Raw genomic sequence first — 21,032 nt, 5'->3', positions numbered from 1 at the left:
TCATCCAATTCTCAATGAGTTTGTTTTGGAAAATTTAAAAGGAAACATATTTGAATTTGTTAGACTTTATTCAGCTTGAATATTGTTTGGAGTGCCTTACAGAAAAAAAATGAGCCATTTAAACTTATTTTGCCATAAAAGAAATCTGAAATTTTCCTGAAATTTTCATGCTTGATTCTTGATAAGTATAAGCGCAGATGTTATTTTAGTGTTAGTCTTCACCCTAACTACAATCAAAATTACTGATAGAAGTTGAGCCAAGGAAGGTTTCCTTTAATTGACTGAAAGTTTCTTATACCTTTTTTCTAGAATCTAAGCGCTAGCAATTAAATGTCATGTACCAAACAACAATAGATATAAGTTTGAGTTTGATAAGGAATCTTGCAGGACTGTGCAGGATACCGGGTGACCCACGAAAAAGTATAAGAGTTTGGAGGGTAACTGTGTCCGAAAAAAATTGAATTTTAACTAAATTCTCTTTTCGTGGTAAAGAGGAAAGGCAAACTTAAATTTTGATGTATCATTTTCTTAATTTCGGAAAAGTAGTTATCGAGATATGGAGGTATAAAGTCAAAAGTCATTACAAAAAACAGTCAAAAAACGTCAAAAAAGACAGTAGTATCAAATTTGTATCAGAACAAAACATCTTTCCTTTGATCATTTGCTATTTCTTTGTCTTAAAAGCTTTGTTAAGAAAAAAGGAAGAGGAAAAAATCGACGAACAAATTGAGGACCAAAGGAAACTATCGACAGACGCAAATATCATTATCCATGGGGTAAATGAAAATGAAAATGAAGATATCGATTTCGTTACTGAGCTTCTGAATGACGTTAATTTAAAGACTCAACCAACCTACGTCTCTCGTGTTGGAAAAGAATCTAAGGTTATGCGCCCAATCAAAGTTGTATTCAAAGACAGTCATAACAAATACAGATTCATGAAGAAGTTGACTGAATTGAAACAACACGAGAAGTACGTGAAATTAAGTATCACCGACGACTTGACAAAAATGGAGAGGGAACAAATCAAAGAGTGGAAAAAGAGAGCAGACGAGATGAATAAAGCCAGATCGAATGACGATTTTAAATGGAGGGTACGAGGAAGCCCTCGTGAAAAATTATATTTTAAAAAGATTTTTTGTACAAGAACGGTTTAGAGGCCCTTGTGCCTCAACTGTAATCACCTTACAAATTGTAAAGTAGCGTTGACTTTTATTAGCCTTTGTTGCTACCTGTTCGTCAACTTGAAATAAACTATTACATACATACAAGAAAAAAATAAGAAATATCGAATTTTGGACAATTCCCAAATCGTCCTTTTGGGAATAAATAAAAAGTAGCATAAGTAGCAAAAAGAATTTTCAAAATGCCTTGTTTGATGTTAATTTGTAAGAGCATTGAGAGAAAACTTTCAGAGATGGCTCAGCTAAGCAAAAATCAACGTGTATGGATTTGTCTGGAATACGCCAGATGGCGCCGTCATGGGCCTAATATTCCACCTCCAACAATTCGAACTATCATGAAAACTTACAATAAACTTTTAACAGGGGGCACCTGTTTGAACCTAAATAAAGGAAGAAGTGGTCCCAGACATACAGTAACTACACCAGCAAACATTCAACTTGTTAGAAACTCGTTAATTGCAAATGGTCCTAGATCCTCAAGGAGGAATGGTCTTCGTTTGACTCGTTCTACATTTTTACGAATCGCAAAAACCATAAGATTTCATCCGTATGTAATGGTTAAGAGACAGAAACTTCGTGCAACAGATTATCGAAAACGGCTAACATTTTGCAACCAACTTATCAACACCATTGCTGCAAATCTTGGCTTCCTTGACAATGTCATTTTTTCAGACGAAGCCATCTTTAGTCTAAATTCACAGGTCAACACGAAGAACGTCATTAAATACAGTCAACATGGAAATGGGCATCCCGAAGACCATTACGTTGAGTTCACTCAAGGACCAGGTCAAGTGATGGTTTGGTTGGGTTTGACTCGTAGTGGCACTATTTTTGGACCACATTTTGTTCGCGGTAAGCTGAATACACAGGAGTATATGCGGATCATAAGGTACATCGTCATTCAGCGAGAATTCAGAAGAAATGGCATTAATCGTCAACAGATGTGGTGGCAGCAGGATGGAGCCTCCGCTCATACTAGCAACGAATTTATAAGATATCTTTGTGGGCAGTTCCCAGGAAAGCTCATGAGCAAAAATGGAGACTGGGATTGGCCACCAAGATCACCAGATTTGACGATCTGTGATTTTTTTCTATGGGGCCATTTAAAACACACCATTTGGAATGTTCCTGTCAACCAGCAACCCATCAATCAGTTGAAAGCAGCAATCATCAGAGCTTGTAACAACTTAGATCAGCAAATGATCAGAGACGCTTTCGATGGAATTATTTCTAGAGCTCGTCGCTGTATTAATGCTAGGGGTCGTACTTTTCCAAATGAATAAATATGATTAAAAAAGAATTGTCAACCTTTGTTATTCTTTTCTGAATCCTTCCAGTAAAAGAAATCAAAATATGCTTCTCACTCGATGTCTCTTTTTATTTGTTAATTAATTAATTTGATACTGTCTTTTTTGACGTTTTTGGACCTACCCCGGTGGAGGTCCTATAAATTAACCTTTGTCCGTCTGTCCGTCCGTTAGTTACCAGCTTTTCTCATGATTGGCTCATTAGTTTTTTCTGATTTTTTGCACAATGATGCAAAATGGCAATGCCCAAAATGTGACGGAGCCCGATTTTGGAAAAAAAATTTTTTGGGGCAAATTTGGGCCAAAAAACGGCTAAAAAACGGGTTTTTTGGACTTTGTAAAAAATTGGATCATTAATTTTTTCTGATTTTTTGCACGAAAGTAGGGTACCATCATAGGTATAAGATGGCTCAAGCAGATTTTTGCAAAAAAATTTTGTTGGCTCAAAAAACGCATGTTTATCTATAAGAATCACTATTAATAAGCATACATCAATGTTCTTAGTCAAATTACTCAATTTTTTTATGAGATAGATGTTTTTTCTGCTCATGAGGGCTTACTTTTGAAGAATATGTGTGTTTAGACAGGAAATCTGGGTTGCTTGGCGTGTTTTCATAGAAAAACTGGCCAAATTCGATATTCTTTTATAAGCACATTATCAATTACTTAGGTATTGGCTTTTCTCGAGATTGGCTCTTTCATTCTTTATGATTTTTTACACAAAGATGCATAACTATAAACCTTGAATGGACAGACACCCCGATTTTCGAAAAAAATGTTTTTGGGCAATTGGGCCAAAAAACGGCTAATAAAACGTTTTTTTGGACTTTGCGAAAAATTGGCTCATTAATTTTTCTAATTTTTCATAAAGAGGGTACATCAGGTAAAAGATGACTTAAGAGATTTTTGCAAAAAAAATTTGTTGGCTCAAAAATGTTAACAACCTATTTATATATACATCACTTCTCGTAATTACTCAATTTTTTTGAGCTAGATGTTTTTTTTTCTCACGAGGGCTACTTTTGAAGAATATGTGTGTTTAGACTGGAAATTTGGGTTGCTGGCTGTTTTTATAGAAAAACTAGCCAAATTCGATATTTTATAAGCACATTTCAATTACTTAGGCATTGGCTTTTCTTGAGTTGGCTCTTCATTCTTTATGATTTTTTACAAGAGCATAACTAAAACCTGAATGCGACAGAACCGATTTTCGAAAAAAATTTTTTTGGGCAAATTTGGGCCAAAAACGGTAAAAAACGGTTTTTTTGGACTTTGTGAAAACTTGGGTCATTAATTTTTTTAATTTTTTGATAAAGTCGTGGACCTCATAGTAAAAGAGGCTTAAGCGATTTTGCAAAAAAAATTTGTTGGCTCAAAAAACGCTGTTTATTAAGAATCACTAATGCATACATCAAGTTCCGTCAAATTACTCAATTTTTTTATGATAGATTTTTTTTTCTCACGAGTGTTTAGACAGGAAATTTTGGTTGTTGTGTTTTTATAGAAAAACTGGCCAAATTCGATTTTTTATAAGCACATTATCAATGTAGGTATTAGATTGATTGGCTCTTCATTTTTACGATTTTTGCAAAAGATGATAACTATAAATCCTCGAAGTGAGGAGCCGATTTTGGAGAAAAAAAAAATTGGGTAAATTTCAGCTAAAAAAACGGGCCATAAAAGGGTTTTTTGGACTTAGTGAACTAGCCTTTTTTTTTCTGATTTTTTGTATGAAAGTAGACGAAGATGGCTCAAGCAGACTTTTGTAAAAAATGAATTTTTCAGTCAAAAAAAACATCTTGATCAATAAGAATCACTATTAATAAACATACATCAATGTTCTTAGCCAAATTACTCAATTTTTTGGAGATGTTTTTTTGCTCACGAAGTCTTGAATATGAAAGAACAAGAGCATGAAATTTTGGTTTCTAAACGTTTTTTTTATAAGAAACAAACGACTAATTTTAATAGATCGTCACTATTTGTGTTCTGATTGATTGTTTAATGGTCACGTCACGTAGATATCAATTATAAACGTGTTAAATGCATAATCCAGGTAGGTCCATCAAAGTATCACTTGTTTAACTGTTTTTTGTAATGACTTTTGACTTTATACCTCTATATCTCGATAACTACTTTTCCAAAATTAAAAAATGATACATCAAAATTTAAGTTTGCCTTTCCTCTTTACCATGAAAAAATAAATTAGTGAAAATTCAATTTTTTTCGGACACAGTTGCCCTCCAAACTCTTATACTTTTTCGTGGGTCACCCGGTACTCTATAATTTAAATCAAACTCTAAATTATATTATTAAATATTATTATTAATTACAGTATGGTAAAAAAGATGAGTATCCAAAATAACTTTATATTTGAAAAAAAGGTTAAAACTGCTCAACACAGTAAACAAAACAAAAAATGAAACTGTTTCAACATAACTTGATCCTTTGTGGCTTATTATGGGATAAATTTTCGCGGATTTCATGGATTCGGGTGTCATGTCATTCCACAAAAATTTATCCCATTAAAGTATGTTAAACACTTATTATTAATAAGTATTTTAAGTAAATAATAATACATGTATATTATTTTAAATTTATTTTTTTCACTGCCATTGTAGATTAATGAATTCTTTGTATCATCACAATTCAAATTAAATGGAACATTTTAAACAGTGAAAAGACTGTTACAGATTGTTCCCAGATGTTCAAAGTTGTTCTTGACGTTCCTAGTTGAGGAATGTCTTAGAATTTTTCAGGAACGTCCAGAACATTTGCAACACATTTCTGAACGTTCCATTGCATTTAATTATTAACTTTTATATACAAAGGCTCATCATGAGTGTTATGTTCTGGATTATTCCAGAAGCGTTATGGAATGTTAAGACCAATTCTATTTTATTTGTGTTCTAAATTGCTTGTCTTGATACATCTTCTTATTATTTACTTTTATTAAAATTAACACTCCACATACAAATACATACAACTTACCTTATACCTTGTTCTTATTTGTTGAAGTTTATCCTCGAAATCCATTTGCTCAAGCTACTTTTTCTTGTTCCAATCAGTCACAAAAATACCTATATTTTGTCTTGTTTTAGAACTAATTGAGAAGATCATACTAGATAACATAACATAATAACAATACAAATTCCAACATGGCTACAGCAGACCAACAACGATCACTTAAAGATGCAATGGAAAGAGCTAAACAGGTGTATATTTTTTATTTAAATCTGAAATCCATTGAAAAGTTAAACTAAGCCTAAAGATAATATAATTTTGCATTGTGATCTATTCACTGTGTTTTTTTTCTTCTAGATTGCTGCAAAACTTCAAGCGCAGCAGGCAGCAGGACTTCCGTTAGAAGGTATGCTTAAATTCTATCCAAATAATCAAATGAAGCAAAATACACAAGGTCGCATTCTTTATTTAAACCCTAATTAAAAGTGAGCTTAGTAACCCTAGTAAAGTTGAAAACATCTCTCGTAGAAGTATTCAAATTTTTACTGGTATATGTAAGATTGTGACATCTGGTCACCTAGAAGATAAGAACACCAATTTCTAAAAAGTGCTTTTCAAACTGATTTTGAATACAGGGTGTCTTAAAAAGTCTTGTGTCAGACCACTTCTATAAGTAGACAAGTTTTGGTGTATGACAGTTTTTTTTGAATACAATATTAAATAATTAAAACTTGATTATTTACAAATCACAATAATGCACTTATGAAACACAAAATGTGAAAACATATGTGAATAGACATATCAACTTAATGCAACATAATCCAAAAATAATCCGAAAATATTTTTTTAAAGATCGTCTCGTATCAAGTAATTAAAAAGAATACTACCTTATTGTACACAAATAAGCAGACATGTAATTAACACAAATTAGGAAATTTTGTATTGATTGAAACCCCTTCAATTAAAACCAGCCGTGGTGTCCATGAAAAAGCAAATAAAATTTGTGTTAATATTTTGCGTGTTATTTCGTAATTTCAAGGCAGTTAATTATGTGTCTACTTATTTTTGGTATTAAGAAGGGTATTTAGATTTTGTGATACACAAACAATGTTTTTTCTTATAGAAGTTATAGACTTACACTTATAGAAGTGGTCTAACACAGGACTTCGGGACACACTGTATATATCTAGATCTTATAAGATCCTTTCACATCTATAACAATAACATATGAATGTCATTGATTTTTAGAAACACGTAAGAGGAGCTTGGCAGATGGTAAGTCATAAAGTCATTTGAAAGACTATTTGATATGTCTTTCTGGACAATATTACTCCTGGGTACCTAGTGGACAGGAACTTGACTAGACAGATGGTTTTAAAGGAAGTGCCAAGAAAAATAGTTGAGGGGTTTGAAATAAGAATCAATGTCACATGTGGAAGGTTTTAAGAGAAAAATTAATGTGATGATGATACTTTTTTAGAAACTTTTAATAAGAGTACTTTGAAATGTTTTAAATTACATTCAAGCATTTTAAGTATTTTTCTTTCAGATGACCAGTCAGAATCACCAATGAATAAAATGGCATTTGTTCCTCCTATGGGTGGACCAAGTAAGTATTCTAAACTGCCTATATCTTATTTCTTCAACAACATACTAAGTAGTACCCTAACAAATAGTTTGTGGGCAGCCAGTCAAAAAAAAAAACACACAACATTTTAAAGTTCAGCCTAAGATGGTTGACAATATTTGCATGGTATTTGTTTTTTGATGAAAAAAATTACTTGTAAATATGTCTTTTTCACTATCACTCTTTCATCCCTTTTTTAGTTGACCCATCGGATCCAAAATCCATAGCTCAACAAGTAGCTAATAGTCTTGTGCAAAGGTAAAATCCATAAATTCTGTAAATTCTGCCTTATTTGAAATAAACAAAATTTATTCAGCTACATCACAGGCAACTCTTGATTATCATGGTAATTGCGAAATGAGTCGCAACAATGTAACGTTTTTTTTCTTTGCAACTTTCATTAAGGGCTGGTTTTGGTTCAATGCTCGTGGAAGAAGTAATGATTCCAAATAAACTTGTTGGGTTAGGTATGTGATCTAATTTTTATTATTTCAAATGAATTTCCATTTTTATTTAATGAAACATTTGGTATTTATTGCTCAGACCATTTTTCATGATTTAACTTTTTTAGAATTCTGAGAAAAAAGCCTATTTTATGGATAACAATTGGAAAACTGCTCTTTGGCTTATAGTGGTCGTTGGTTGCCCTTCTTGAATATATTATGCCCTTTTGTTTTGATATTGTGATATTAATGATAAGAAATTCAAGCTCTGGCGAAATCTGCATGTGACTTCGTCATTCAAATGACCAATAGTTCAATATAAAAATTAGTACCATACAAAATCAATAGTTTCAAGTTATAAATAGTAACTTTTATCTTTGATATTGAGATTAGGCACTTTTCATACAGAGGAATAATCAATATTTCATATAACATAAAGACCAATCTCGCATAAAGAAATTATTATAAATTTACCAAGACACTTGTTTTGAGATTGAACCTTTCGTCATGTGAACGACGTAGCGATCTTCTAATATAAATTGTTTTCCAGTTATTGGTCGTGGTGGTGAAATGATCAACAAACTTCAATCAGAATCAGGAGCAAAGATACAAGTTGCTACTGGTAAAGTTCTTGTTGTTTCAAAACTCATTCAGTTAATGTTAGAAATATGTAAGGCTGGACTTTGGTCTGCCATCACCTGACCTGAGATAGTGCCTGATAGAGGTTTTGATTTGGAGAGAAAAAAAATCTTCTTTGAAATAGCAATAGAATTATTTGGGTCAGCAGATTTTGACTTAGGGTCGGCCAGGTGACGGTGAACCAACATTTCAGACTAATAACATACTCTTTTGATTATCAACCCACAAAAACATGAACAATGATAGAGGTGATAAAGGATGCCTTTCTTAATTAGTAGTATAATAATATATTTTCAATTCTGTGTGTGAAAATAACCACCAAAATAATAAAAATAACAATTAGAAAATTTACTTAAATTTTGTTTGTATTTCGATACATCTTCTTTCATTTGTAGATCCACCACCAGAGATAGCAGCGATGCAAACAGAACGTCAAGTCACCATCACAGGAATGGCTGATAATGTCAAGTACGTTAGCTAAAAAACATATTAATGTTTTACATAATTCAATAACCAGCAACTCAGTTCTCTCTTAGTAGAAGTAGGGGGGCCAATCTTTATGATTCGTAGCATCTGTCCTTGGACTCGACTGCATGTGATTGTTTTGAAAGTAGATAGGATTCTGAAACTTTTAGAAAGGGGGCCCGCGGATTAGGCCTGGCAAAAATTTTAATGTCCAAAAATCTGATAGAAAGTATGATTTCAAAAAAATCAACAGGAAAAAACTCAAGTCAAAATGTAAATGAAGTCAAATCTTTTCATTTTAGCAAAGCCAAAAGTCTTATTGACGAGATTCGATCCGAAGGAAAAGTTCCTGAAAGACTTGTAAGTTTGCAAGTTTCCTTTTAATGATGTATGTGATAAACAACTATATATAATAACTGATTTTGTGCGTTTCTATCTCGCATTTATTATGGTATTACAGTTAGCACTTCAAAGGAATATGAATTATTTCTCTTACTTTTTTCATTTAGCTTAGTGGAGGAGGAGGAGGAGCCAGCGAATATTCAACGGAAATGTTGATTCCTTCAACAAAAGTTGGATTAGTTATCGGTAAGTTAACAATAACAACCTCCAAAAACATTGTTAAAAGCAACATTTTTTTCATTAATTCTGCCCAAATTTTACTACCTAAAGTGGTAGTATGTCTAGCCAGCTTTGGAAATTTGTTTTTCTTGTTTGCACAAAACGCATTGTCTTGCATATTGGGGTAGTCTTTTGCTGAAAACGTTTTAATAATTAGACATACAATTTCATTATTGAATAATTTCTTTTCCAGGAAAAGGTGGAGAAACGATCAAAAGTCTCCAGGAACGAGCTGGTTGTAAAATGGTCCTCTTCCAAGATGGAGAATATCAACAGTCCAACGAAAAACCCTTACGCATTAGTGGAGAACACAACAAAGTCATGGTACGCTGATTTCCTCCTCCTTCCTCCACAGACTTGATAATTTTTCTTGCACAAGCCTAGTGTTTTAACAAGTGTTCTTTTCGTTTTGCTGATCAAGTGAAAAAAGCAAGTTCTCATGAAAAAATACTTTTCCTCATAGCCAGATTCTCATCCCAGCCGGGCTTAAGTTTTAATAATTGTGTTCCTAAGTTTAGGCGAAATGTATTACATGAAAAAAATAACTATCATAACCTTCTTTTTTTCTAGTATGGTAAACAATTAGTTCAAGACTTACTCACTCAAAAAGAACTTGAGGTCAGTCTTTCATGTTTAATATTCTTTCACAATCTGTACAAACACGATTTAGTTTTTTTTAAGGTTAGAGAAAATCATTTTTTACAATAGCGCACCGCGCTGAATCTAAAAATATATTTTATTTTTGACATCATTACTCTCGATGTGTTTGTATGAGTTCCAATCCCATCAACCTTTGCGTTAATCTCTTTCACACGTTAAATTTCATCATTAAAAAAAAAGATGTATAACAACTTGCACGTATCTTTAATTGAGCCGCATTGTATTGTGGGATTGCAACTCGTACAAATGTCAAAAAAAGTGAAAAGTGATAATTATGACGTATGCGTTGCGGAGCGCTATTAACTTGAAGATTTTTCTCTTCTAGATCCACCCGACTTTGTATAATTAAAGTGATATAGTGGACCCGGTTTGAGGTGTTAAAAGCCTTGGAATAAGTCAAAATAACATCCTTAACTCTTTTCTAGGCTATGGGAAAAGACTCAAATCAAGGGATGCAAAAGACCCAAGATGGACACATTTATGAAGAGGTATAAATTGAATAATAGCAAACCCAAGAAATACCACTTATAGTGTAGGGGGCCAATCCTTATGAACGTAGCATCATCTTGGGACTCAATTGAAACTCAAATTTTGAAACCTTTTTATAGGGGTTTGCGGATCAGTGTCTGTCGGTCTATGGCCAAAAAACTGACGTTGTAGTCAAATCTCATAACCTTGAAAATGAGCAACAAATTGACTACATTAAACTCTTTTTTTATAAGCATATGGGAAAATCGGGTCGAGGCTCAATTACTCTGTACCAAGAGTGTTTCTCACGTTTATCGCTTCGTTGTACACTCTGTGCGCATTTTTCTGTTTGATAAAAAAATTCCCGTATGGAGACCCTCTGTGATGAAATATGATTTTTAAATAGCAACAATACTCTCATCGTCTCCCCTCTCTCGCCAACACCCCATCGCAAAGGTCGGTTTGAAAAATATCAAATGAGAAAAGATAATGACAACAGACCCTCTACGGCAATGAATTTTGCCTGTGTACAGACAAAGGCTCCATATGCTTAGCAAAACCTCATTTTCAGCTTTGATTAATGCTTACATATTATTCTTAGACTTTGATTTGTTGATTTCTTTTGGGTTCATGAAAATTTCGAAATCTTAAGTCAGAACATTGATTCGGCTCAAAGAATTAAAGTTTTCTTTGTAATTTGGCGTCACAGGCGAAAATATTTGGTCTAAGAAAGCACAAACAGCTTTAAAAGTAACCCTACAAAGGTTTTAGAAAAGCTACACGATTTTTTTGTATTGCAGCTTGGGGGTGTATTTAGTATTATGCTTATTTTTTACTGCATTTGAGCCTTAGTATGCTTATAAACGTTATGCTTATAGAAAAATGAGTGAATTTGCGAAAAAGATGATGCCTTCTTTTAACACTCACATTTTGCTCGTTAGTTTCAAGTCCCTCGTGAAGCGGTTGGTTTTGTCATCGGCACCAGAGGTTCAAGCATTAACAACATACAACAACAGACAGGATGCAAAGTTCAATTCAAAAGTAAGGAAATTGTTTACTAGCTCTCTTGGCCGTAGCACAGATGTCGCTCACTTGATGTCTCTCTACTTGATGTTCAGCAAATAAAGAGAAGGGTCAAGTGGAAAGTTGTAGCACCCTCCTCTTCCGTTTCTAAGTCAGTGCTTTAAGTACGTGGTCGATGCTTGCTATACGGTAGGGTCAAGCTTATCATTCAAAGATTATATTTTACAATACTAAAGTCTCTTTCTGGTTCGGCTGTCTTTTTGTGGAAACCAAAGAGGCCTAAGTGCACTCTGTATAATTATGGGTAATTAAAACAATTTAGCTTTAATCGTACATTATTTTCAATGCAAATAGGACCATTTTCTCTCTAAAGTTCAAAAGCAAACTTATTTTACCAAGCAGGGATACTTATCTCCAATTAAGTAAGAGTTCTGAGGTCTAACAGCTGGAGATTTTTTATTCTCATTTGGTGACGGCTTTTTTTCGTCTTAGATGAAATGGAAGGAGATTTCAAGATCGCCATGTTGAATGGAACACCACAACAAGTACAGGCTGCAAAAGATGCTCTCGTCGAATGCATACAGAGCGTATGACTTTATTATCTATTATTGTCCAATAAGGTTGCAATACATGAAGAAATTTTGTAGCCAAGTAAATCTATTTAAGGGACATTGAATTTGATTAAGTTGTAAATATTCTTTTTTCTGTAAACTATGTTAGACGAGAATCATCAAAATCAGAACTGTAATTTTTTTGGATCTCCTAAACCATTTACTGTTTAGGTATCACTTGATTATTTTTATTTTTCTCAATAGCATTCTGAGAGGAAGAATGACGGTGGTGGTGGTGGTGGTGGTGGCAGAAATCAAGTAAGAGTTTGGTTGCTTTTTCATTTACTGTCCCACACTTTTCAAACGAACGAAGCTTTTCTGTTTTTACTAGTCAGGAAGTAAGAAGAAGCATAATTGTAATAGCCACTTTCCTTTTCATTTAAATACTTTAAACATAAAATTTTAAATTAATAGCAATATTGACTAATTGTTAAACTAGAGTAAGTATGAACGAATATGTTAAAATAAAGACTAAATATAAACTAACGGTCTTTGCCTGGATACCATGTGAATTGAAAGTAAGAGCAGCCGAGGGATTATTGTTAAATAGGCCGCCCTATCTTACTTGTGTATACTTACATGAACAGTGCCGTTGTGAAATAAAACACAATTAAATAATAAATATAAAAGTTACGAGAACCTGGTATCTAGGATATCGCTGCTTTCGAAAGTATGAGTTTTATTGTTTATTCATTCATTTATTTATTCATTTGTTTATTCATTCGTTCATTTGTTTATTCATTTATTCATTCATTCATTCATTCGTTTAACTCGACCCATAGCTAAACGGATGGTATTAATTTAGCGTTTTCATTTTCACCGTCTATCGGGGATCTTCATCAGCTGTTATCACATCACTGAACTTTGGTGGCTTTTTGCACTGATGGCGGTTTTTTATCAGTGCGAAGGTTGGGGAATCCAGGTTAACACCTGTTAGCAATCTCAAACCCAAGACAGTGTTCTGGCTTTTTGACTTTCGGCGATCTTATTGATGTTATTATATGTTGAAATCTATTAACTTATTCATACGTCATTCTATAGCAATATTGGATTCCGTCAAGTACTTAGTCATCTCTATCTCTATGTGTGACATACTGGACAGGTGGTATCAATTCGGCATTTTCACTTTCACCATCCATAGGGGAATCATCATCAGCTGATTTTACGTCACTGAAAGCTACCATTGGGACTGTGGGCATTGACGGTGATTTCTTTATTGTTTTGTTTGAAGAGTCTAGGTTGAAATCTGTATGCAAGTTCAAAGACATGACACTTTTTCTTCCTTCCGAAGGCTCCTTGGTGTTAGACTTCTTAGAATGATCGATTTCATCATATCTGGTTGTTTTGAACCTGTTAACAAAGCTGTATTCCCTGGGTACTAATTCAATAGTGCTTACTGGTTCAACCTGGAATCTGGAACTGCCGGTGTTAAATCCAAGAACCTTTTTCATATGGTTCAACCCACTAGCCGGTTTATTAACCAGACGATTGGTTACAGCTGTGTACTCATTATCTTCTTCAATACCTTTGATTAAATAACTCAATTCCTTTGCAACTTTTTGACCCTTGGCTCCCTGAATAGTTTCTTTGTTTTTGAGATCGATGTTTCTCAACCGACTGTAATCTTGAATCAAGCTTTCCTCGATAGCATTTCTCTCAATCCCATTATATCTGTGCAAAATTTGTCGAGTTTCTTTCAAATCCTTTTTCCAAGAGCTTGTGATGGCAGTTGCGGTCTTTGGAGCAATTTCTTTGATCCTCAGCATAGCAACACCCATCATGAATATAACGGTAATGTTTATACGTGTTAGCGCCAAGCTCATCCCTCCTAAACTGCCAAGGTGACGAGCATCAAAGTGAATAATTAACTGCGACGATTGATCAGGTGTTACATTCTTAGCGCTGTTTACGAGTGCAAAGGCCCACAACATCCCAGCATTTACAGCAGGACAAAGCAAGGAAGCCGATACTACAGCACCAATTAATGATTTCATGTTTCCTTGAAGGAGCGATAAAGCAACTGCTACACCCGATGGTATTGCAACAATTAAACCAACTATTAGACCCCTTGGTTCACCTCTAGATTGCATTTCAACAGTAACTTTGTCCGAAATTCCAGTTAAGTAAGCTATCAAACCAATTAAGAAACCAGTAAAAAGACAAAGTGCTAAGCCAATTAATTCGTTGATAATTGCACGCTTCCAAATTATTTTGCTTTGTAAAACTAAACCAAACGTACCACCCATGATAGGTCCCATGATTGGTGATACTAACATACTTGCGACCAAAAGAACGGTACTGTTTTCTAGAAATCCAATAGCTGATATAGTGCTTGCTACTATTAACAACATAATGTAATCGAAAGTCAATTTTGACCCAATTTTGACTGACTTTACCACTTGTGCAACATTCATTCTTGATTTGAGACTTTTACGGAATTCGTTCATATCATCAGGAATTTTATTCTCTTTTTCCACAGCTGTTGGAAAGTGGATGTTGATGGGAATAATACTAACAGAGGAGTATTTATTATTCCCTATCCCTGCATCCAGAAGCGCATTTAAAAGGCTGTCAGCTTTATCTTCGTCGAGCACAAATAGAATTTTCCAGCTATCACTATTTGTATTCCTTAAACATGTAGCATCGATTTTCAATTCCAAGTTATTTATAATTGCCTCAAATCTTATAAACCTTATAAATCTAATATTTGAGGACAGAATTCTGCTTTGCATTCTAGTGTCGCTTTGTATCTTCTCGAATTGTGACCCTTGAGGAAGTTGTCTCTTCATTGGTCTCTTGTTCGTGTTCGGTCACTATTTCGTGGTCTTCTTCTTCAAGAGGGAGTGTAACAATAAACAAAACAACAGACATTTTCAATGTTAGTGATTTTTTTAGTACAGCTCTAAATGAGATGAAGAAGAAATGAAATGATTAAACAAGGGCAGAGTTAGTTTGAATTTGCAAAAAGATATACTTAAAAAGACTAAGATTCAATCAAATGTCGGCTGAGTGTAAAAAAATTATTCGTGTCCTCTCTCAACTCAAGTAAAGATAAAGCAAGCCTTACTCATAGGCTTATGCTTCCCATTAAAAACTTTTTTTGAGATCGTTAAATAGTCAATATAAGATTGTACTTATTAAGAACTGCTGACTCGCAATATTAAAAGGGGACAAAATCACTGTGTAAATTACCTCAATAATGATAATGTCTTTCAATGGTCAAAGACATACATTGTTAGGTTGTCATACACCTTTTTTTGATAAGAAACAGTAAATTTTTGACGATGCGTTTTAAGCCTCATATTGTTTTTTCATATTCTTTTTAGAGCAAAATTGAGATATGTTAGGCTCCGTGTCCAGACCTTGATCCTTTAAAACTGCTGGAAATTCAGCTATTCCAACTGTCCCTTTCGTTCTTAAACTGTTCTTTTTTTGTGGTGATTGGAATCTCCATGTTCTTATAAAATAACTTTAGTAAAAGGAGTACTCTTAGGTGCCAAATAAACGCCCCCCCCCCCCGCTTGTTAATTTTTCGATTTTTTTCCAACCCCCCCCCCCCGGACCTTATTAGGACCGCCCCGTTTATTAATTTTTGAAAGAATTCCCAGCTACAAAAAGGAAAATTCCTTGTTTTACTCTAAAAAGCCTAAATTTAGTCTATTTTGACCCTTTTTAGGGTTTTTTAAGGTCCATTTTCCAACCCCCCGCTAATTAGGTCCCCCCCGTTTATTTAATTTGAAAAATTTTTCCAAACCCCCCCCCCCCCCCCCCGTTTATTTGGCACCTAAGAATAGTTATCTATTGATTCCACGTTCAGGAAAATGAAGGATAGTGAAGGGATAAAAATGACGAGGACTTTAAGAATGTCTATTTAAATGATCAACACTCAAAATGAAAGTTCATTCAAAATTTCCCAGTGCACATTCAGCATTAGATAGTACTTTCAAACGTGAGAATAACCATAATACCTTAGACTATTTATATTTATATATATAGAGCATGCATAACGGAATAAATGCAAGTAGATATATAATAAGGTTATACTTCCTGTTTTGAGTGCTCTGAGAATAAAGAATCAAAATCAATTACACTGAATAAGAATATTCTTAAGGTAATAAGTGTGTACGTCTTTGTCTGATATAATTTTCTTTGAAAAATTTAAGAAAAAACCTCATCTTTTTTGTTAGAGTTGGGGTGGTAATCGAGGAGGTGGATGGAATGGTCCTGATGGGCGTAATGGAGGGCCAAGAGGTTATCGTGATCAAGGGCGGAATACTGGTGGTGGGCGCCATCAACAATTACCACCCGGTCATAAACACGTCTGTGTTGACGTGCCTTCAAATAAATGTGGTCTTATCATTGGTAAAGGTAGGTGTTTCAAGGGAACTATTTTTTACGGACTGGATGTATGAAATAATTGATTTTGCGGAACTTATTCTCACGGTTGACACTCTTAACCACGAAAATTAGCCCCCTAAGGTTCTGGTGTCAAGAATATTTACTTCATCATACTAGAAATATGTGATAATAAATAAAAATATGAATGGGCTTAAAAATTAAATGATAATTTCGAGAGTTCGTATCTTTCGGTGCATTGTTTCACATAAAACGTACTGATGAGGATTTTTTTTTAAATCATTATTCCGTATCGCAGGTGGCGAAACTTTGAAATTCATCCACCAAGATACCAAAGTCTTTATCGAGATTGAACGAAATTCACCTCCAGATGCACCAACACGAGTTTTCCATCTCAAAGGTACCTTTTATCTCTCCAATACACCCTAAAATATATTGTTTCTTTTTCTTTTGTTTTACAGCGTACCCTCACTTAAGTTGAAACACCCACCAACTAAAAAACGCGCAAAACTTTTAAGATACTCCAATATATGTGTGAAGCGATCGTTTTGGACTCCCTGCTTTGGCAATAAAGAAAGCCCAATTTCTTCGATAAATAAAGAAATAAGTGCAGTTTTCGCAAAGTACGATAACTCTCTTTGAAAATTTTCTGTATCGTATAATTCTTGAACCGTTTCTTTTACGATAACAGGTACGGATGAAATGATCGAAATGGCGCTCCACGAAATGAGGGATAAGATCAATGATCAGGTAAAGTTATTCAAGCAAGATGCCACCAAATCAAAAATGCTCTTTTTAACAAGGATTGTTCAGCAAATGATCTTTCAAGTGTGGTTTCTCAAGTGGGATAAAGCCTATCAACACCACGAGGGTGAAGAACATTGTCAATCTTAGTTCATCACCGGTTATCCCTTTTTAAATTACATGTTTTAGTTTGATTAAAAGGAATAATCAGTAAAGTCGAGACAGGTCGAGAAATGACGATTTAAAATCTTAATCTTAAATTTTAAATGCTTAGAATCAAAAAAAACTTATAACTTTATTATCACGACTATGGAAAAAAGTTTGACAAAAAGGTTTGGAGGTTTTGCTCAATTTTTTTCTCGTTCTTTTGCAACATATATTTTTCTGTTTGCAGAACATCTGCGCCAGACCATTCATGCCACAAGGAGGCGGACCGTAAGTCGTCTTCTAAATCTACCCCAATCAATCTTCTTTAATTGAAAGCCCCTCCCTGTACATTCTACATGTCAAAATTGCAGTGGCTTGATAAGGATGGTTGGACGTTTATTTGCGAGTTTCTCGAGTTTTCTTTTTATTATTTAATTCCCAGTAAATTTGAGATAATATTGAAAAGGTAAGCAGAAAACGGAAAATTCAACGACAAAATGCTTCATTTGGAAATTTTTTTTTTCATCTCCCAGCATTTTTCGTTCGATATCTGCATATTTTGTATAATTTTATACATTTTTTTCTGTTATAGTGGCTGGGGTGGCCCAGGAGGTCCTGGGGGACCTGGAGGATGGGGTAACCAAGGTTGGAATCAAGGAGGAGGCTGGAACCAGGGTGGTGGTTGGAATCAACCCCAAGGAGGCTGGGGACAAGGTGGATGGAACCAAGGAGGATGGAATCAACAGCAAGGAGGATGGGGGCAACCTCAACAAGGAGGATGGGGACAACAACCCTACCAACAGCAGCAATGGGTAAGTAAGCTATTGCTGCCCGGCCCTAAGTACCGTGTTGACTACCTCTAATTATGAAGCACTGTCATTTTTTGTCCGCCTCAAAGGCAATGGTTCAAAACGATAACCTCGTCCGCATAATTTGTTAACATCTGAAACCTCTATCTATCACTCGAATCAAGAAACCAAATTCTCCTCTTTATAACAAAGAAAAAATTGGCAATTAGTTGAATACGAAATTGTTCTTAGTTTATCGAATGTTAAATTCAATTGCGTAAGCTGTATGTAGTTTGTTCATTCGCCAACTATAAACTGCTTTTCGATGCACATTCTAGGGACAGCAATCGAGCGCTCCCAACACTTCAACGACTACCACCACACCCACAGCCAACCCAGCAACAGGACAACCCGATTACAGTGCAGCATGGGCGCAATATTATCAACAACAGCAGATGTATTACCAACAATATCAATCTACCGCCGCCTCAAGCTCAACTACAACGACCACGACCGCCTCATCTGCTTCAGGTACATTCTTTTGTTTTATATTGTGATAGAGATTTTTTCGCTGGTTCAACAAATGGTTGACACCCACAAAGACTCTTTTCGATATCAAGATGGTTCAGGGTGTTTTAAGTTTGTTTAAAACTGGTAGTGAAAGTTGATTCTGTTTGTTCCTGGTCCAAATCAAAACGTTCTGTCGGCAGCAACTATTAAATTCTCATTGATTATTTCATATGGATTTGGGCATTTCTGTAACATAATCTGAGGGCTGTCTTTTCTGCCAGGGGTGGCCACAACGTTGCATTAAACGAGGTACTTTTAGAGTAAAAGTTTGTAACAAGTACTTTCCCTTAAAGAGGACATTTTTCACCATATTAACAGGTGGAGCTCAAAGCCAATCGATGGAAGAGTACCAGAAGAAACTAGCCGAGTATTACAAGCAATACGGACAAGGGGAGGCTGCCAAACCGGAAAAATAAACGGGAATGTGAAGTGATTGAATGGGAACTGTCGAAAAAGGTGGGTTTATTTCTTTTGCTTTGAAGTTTGGTACAGAATTGTATAGAAAAATGATTGAGGTTCTCTCTGAATAAGATTCAAGACTTTTCTGGACCTAATACGATTCAAACGCTGTCACGTTTTTAGAGAGAATCTCGTATTTTTTTCTAAACAATTTTGTATTACATTTTATATTAACAGGTAAGTCTTTCCTTATTACAAAATTATCAAATTACTGTTGTATACTCTCTTGTACGTTGTTTTGTTTTTCTTACTCTTGTTGTAGATATTATGAAGTTCATTCCACTGTATTATGCTGGTGTATTATACTACTATCTACTGTTATATTGACTGCATTGATTCCACACTGTTATTACATACATATTACATATGATATTATGTCTGATATTACATGTGTTTCTATATTATCCTGTTACACTGCATTGTATGCTATTATAAAACTCATTACGCAGGAGGTTTGCTGGATCATGCTATGGTGGTATTATGTGTATATAACTTTATGATCTCATTTTTTAAAGTAATATTTTGACCCAGCGGGTCGAAATATCGAAGGATTTTTACTTTTACTACATATTAAAATGAGAAAATTTTAAACATTGATTTTTCAAATATATTTTATTCTTTCTCTTTTTTGGAAATGAAAACCAAAACCTATTCAAAATTTACAAACATTGGAGAACTTAGCTTCGATCTTTTGAATCCCTCTTTTTACTGTGATCCTGCTATCTTGAAAACCTCTCTCGCTTGTAAAATTGGGCTTGGTTTTCATTTTCCATATTTTGTGTAAGCTCGTTCTAAAGGAATTCTGTTCTTAATTTCTTTTGCTACAGAATGACTGGTAAAATTGTGAGGCTGCAAAGGTGAAATGGTTTAAGCTTTCAAAAAAATTAACTCGCCAAATAAAATGGTAACGGTATTACATTTTGAACTGAAAATTTACAAACTGTATTTGCTGAGAGGTTAAACAAGGATGGCACTTCTTAAAAAGAAGTCTTGTTTTGTCATCTACATATCAGAGGAAAAATTTGAATTCCGGCCTTCCGATTCTTTACATTGAAGAGGCTTCTAATCTAATCTAATTCTAATAATTTCCAAGCTGAAAACAAGTAATGAATAATAACCCTGAGAGTGATAACTTATTAGTGCGATGGAAATCACTTATTTTTATCTTCTTCTTAGGCTTCCTTGTTTAACCTCGCATCTAAAATCTGTTGATTGTTATCCAAAACATTTGCTCTGTCCTATTTCACCTGCACGATAATTTTGAATTGCTAGTCATTACCCTCACACCAAGTATTATAGTGCATCTTTTTGAAAATGATTCTTTAGTATTCCCTAATTATTATCACCTAGTTCGCATTTGAAATTCGCATTATCATTTTTCTTTTGAAAATGATTCTTCGGTGTTGCCTTATTATTTTTCATTTTTAACGTTGAATGACCTTATTGAATTGTCTATGTTGTGTGTTGTTGTTTGTGTTTATTTATTTGAACGAGAAAGTAACATTGAGCAGGAACTATGTATTACAACGCTGGTCGGGCAATATGTGTGCTACGTCTTACTTTGGGATTACTGGATTTCCTTCATCTTGTCTACTGGCTTGCCTTGCACATCTACAACGTATGATAACTTAGACGGTTTATTTGTTGTTACCATCAAACAGCCTTTATATAGTTGATGTTTATATTGAAAGTGTAATTGGTAAGTATATTATTTGCTTCACTTTTTATGTCCGTACACTTCGAGGTTCTGTAATTTCTACCGCCCATTGTAGATTGCAGTTATTGGTTTAAATAATGTTTTAATGATTCTGGTATTTTTGAAATTTCACAGATGATCAACTTGTTACAGAATTTTCAGACTACAACCAAATATGTATTCTCGTTTTGAAGAGTTAATATCAATCACGCACAATGCGTTTGTAAGAACAGTACAAGGTGTTTTTAAGTGTTTTTGGA

General features: G+C 34.3%; 1 protein-coding gene across 6 annotated transcripts; it reads left to right on the top strand.

Moving 5' to 3' along the window:
* The first annotated feature begins 5,584 nt into the window (after positions 1-5,584).
* LOC136803800 (far upstream element-binding protein 3-like) lies at positions 5,585-20,147 on the top strand. 6 transcript variants are annotated; one of them, XM_067060528.1, is made up of 24 exons: positions 5,585-5,706; positions 5,813-5,861; positions 6,704-6,730; positions 7,005-7,064; positions 7,283-7,340; positions 7,488-7,549; positions 8,076-8,147; positions 8,560-8,632; positions 8,932-8,989; positions 9,139-9,217; positions 9,444-9,574; positions 9,821-9,868; positions 10,336-10,398; positions 11,320-11,419; positions 11,894-11,988; positions 12,217-12,270; positions 16,200-16,380; positions 16,667-16,768; positions 17,060-17,118; positions 17,507-17,547; positions 17,852-18,071; positions 18,386-18,578; positions 18,936-19,073; positions 19,904-20,147. In XM_067060528.1, exons 1-23 carry the CDS (start codon positions 5,650-5,652, stop codon positions 19,031-19,033), a joined length of 1,980 nt encoding a protein of 659 aa, XP_066916629.1. In that variant the 5' UTR covers positions 5,585-5,649; the 3' UTR covers positions 19,034-19,073; positions 19,904-20,147. The 6 variants fall into 6 exon arrangements, with proteins under 6 accessions (XP_066916629.1, XP_066916628.1, XP_066916626.1 ...); XM_067060527.1 differs by having other exon boundaries at positions 16,667-16,772; positions 17,064-17,118; positions 19,904-19,990; XM_067060525.1 differs by lacking the exon at positions 19,904-20,147 and adding an exon at positions 19,339-19,682.
* The last annotated feature ends 885 nt before the right edge of the window (positions 20,148-21,032 follow it).

Source organism: Clytia hemisphaerica, unplaced genomic scaffold, assembly GCF_902728285.1.
Source record: "Clytia hemisphaerica strain Z4C2 unplaced genomic scaffold, Clytia hemisphaerica genome assembly, whole genome shotgun sequence".
In the NCBI taxonomy this organism is placed as follows: domain Eukaryota; kingdom Metazoa; phylum Cnidaria; class Hydrozoa; order Leptothecata; family Clytiidae; genus Clytia; species Clytia hemisphaerica.
This window is presented reverse-complemented; position numbering and strand designations above follow the sequence as displayed.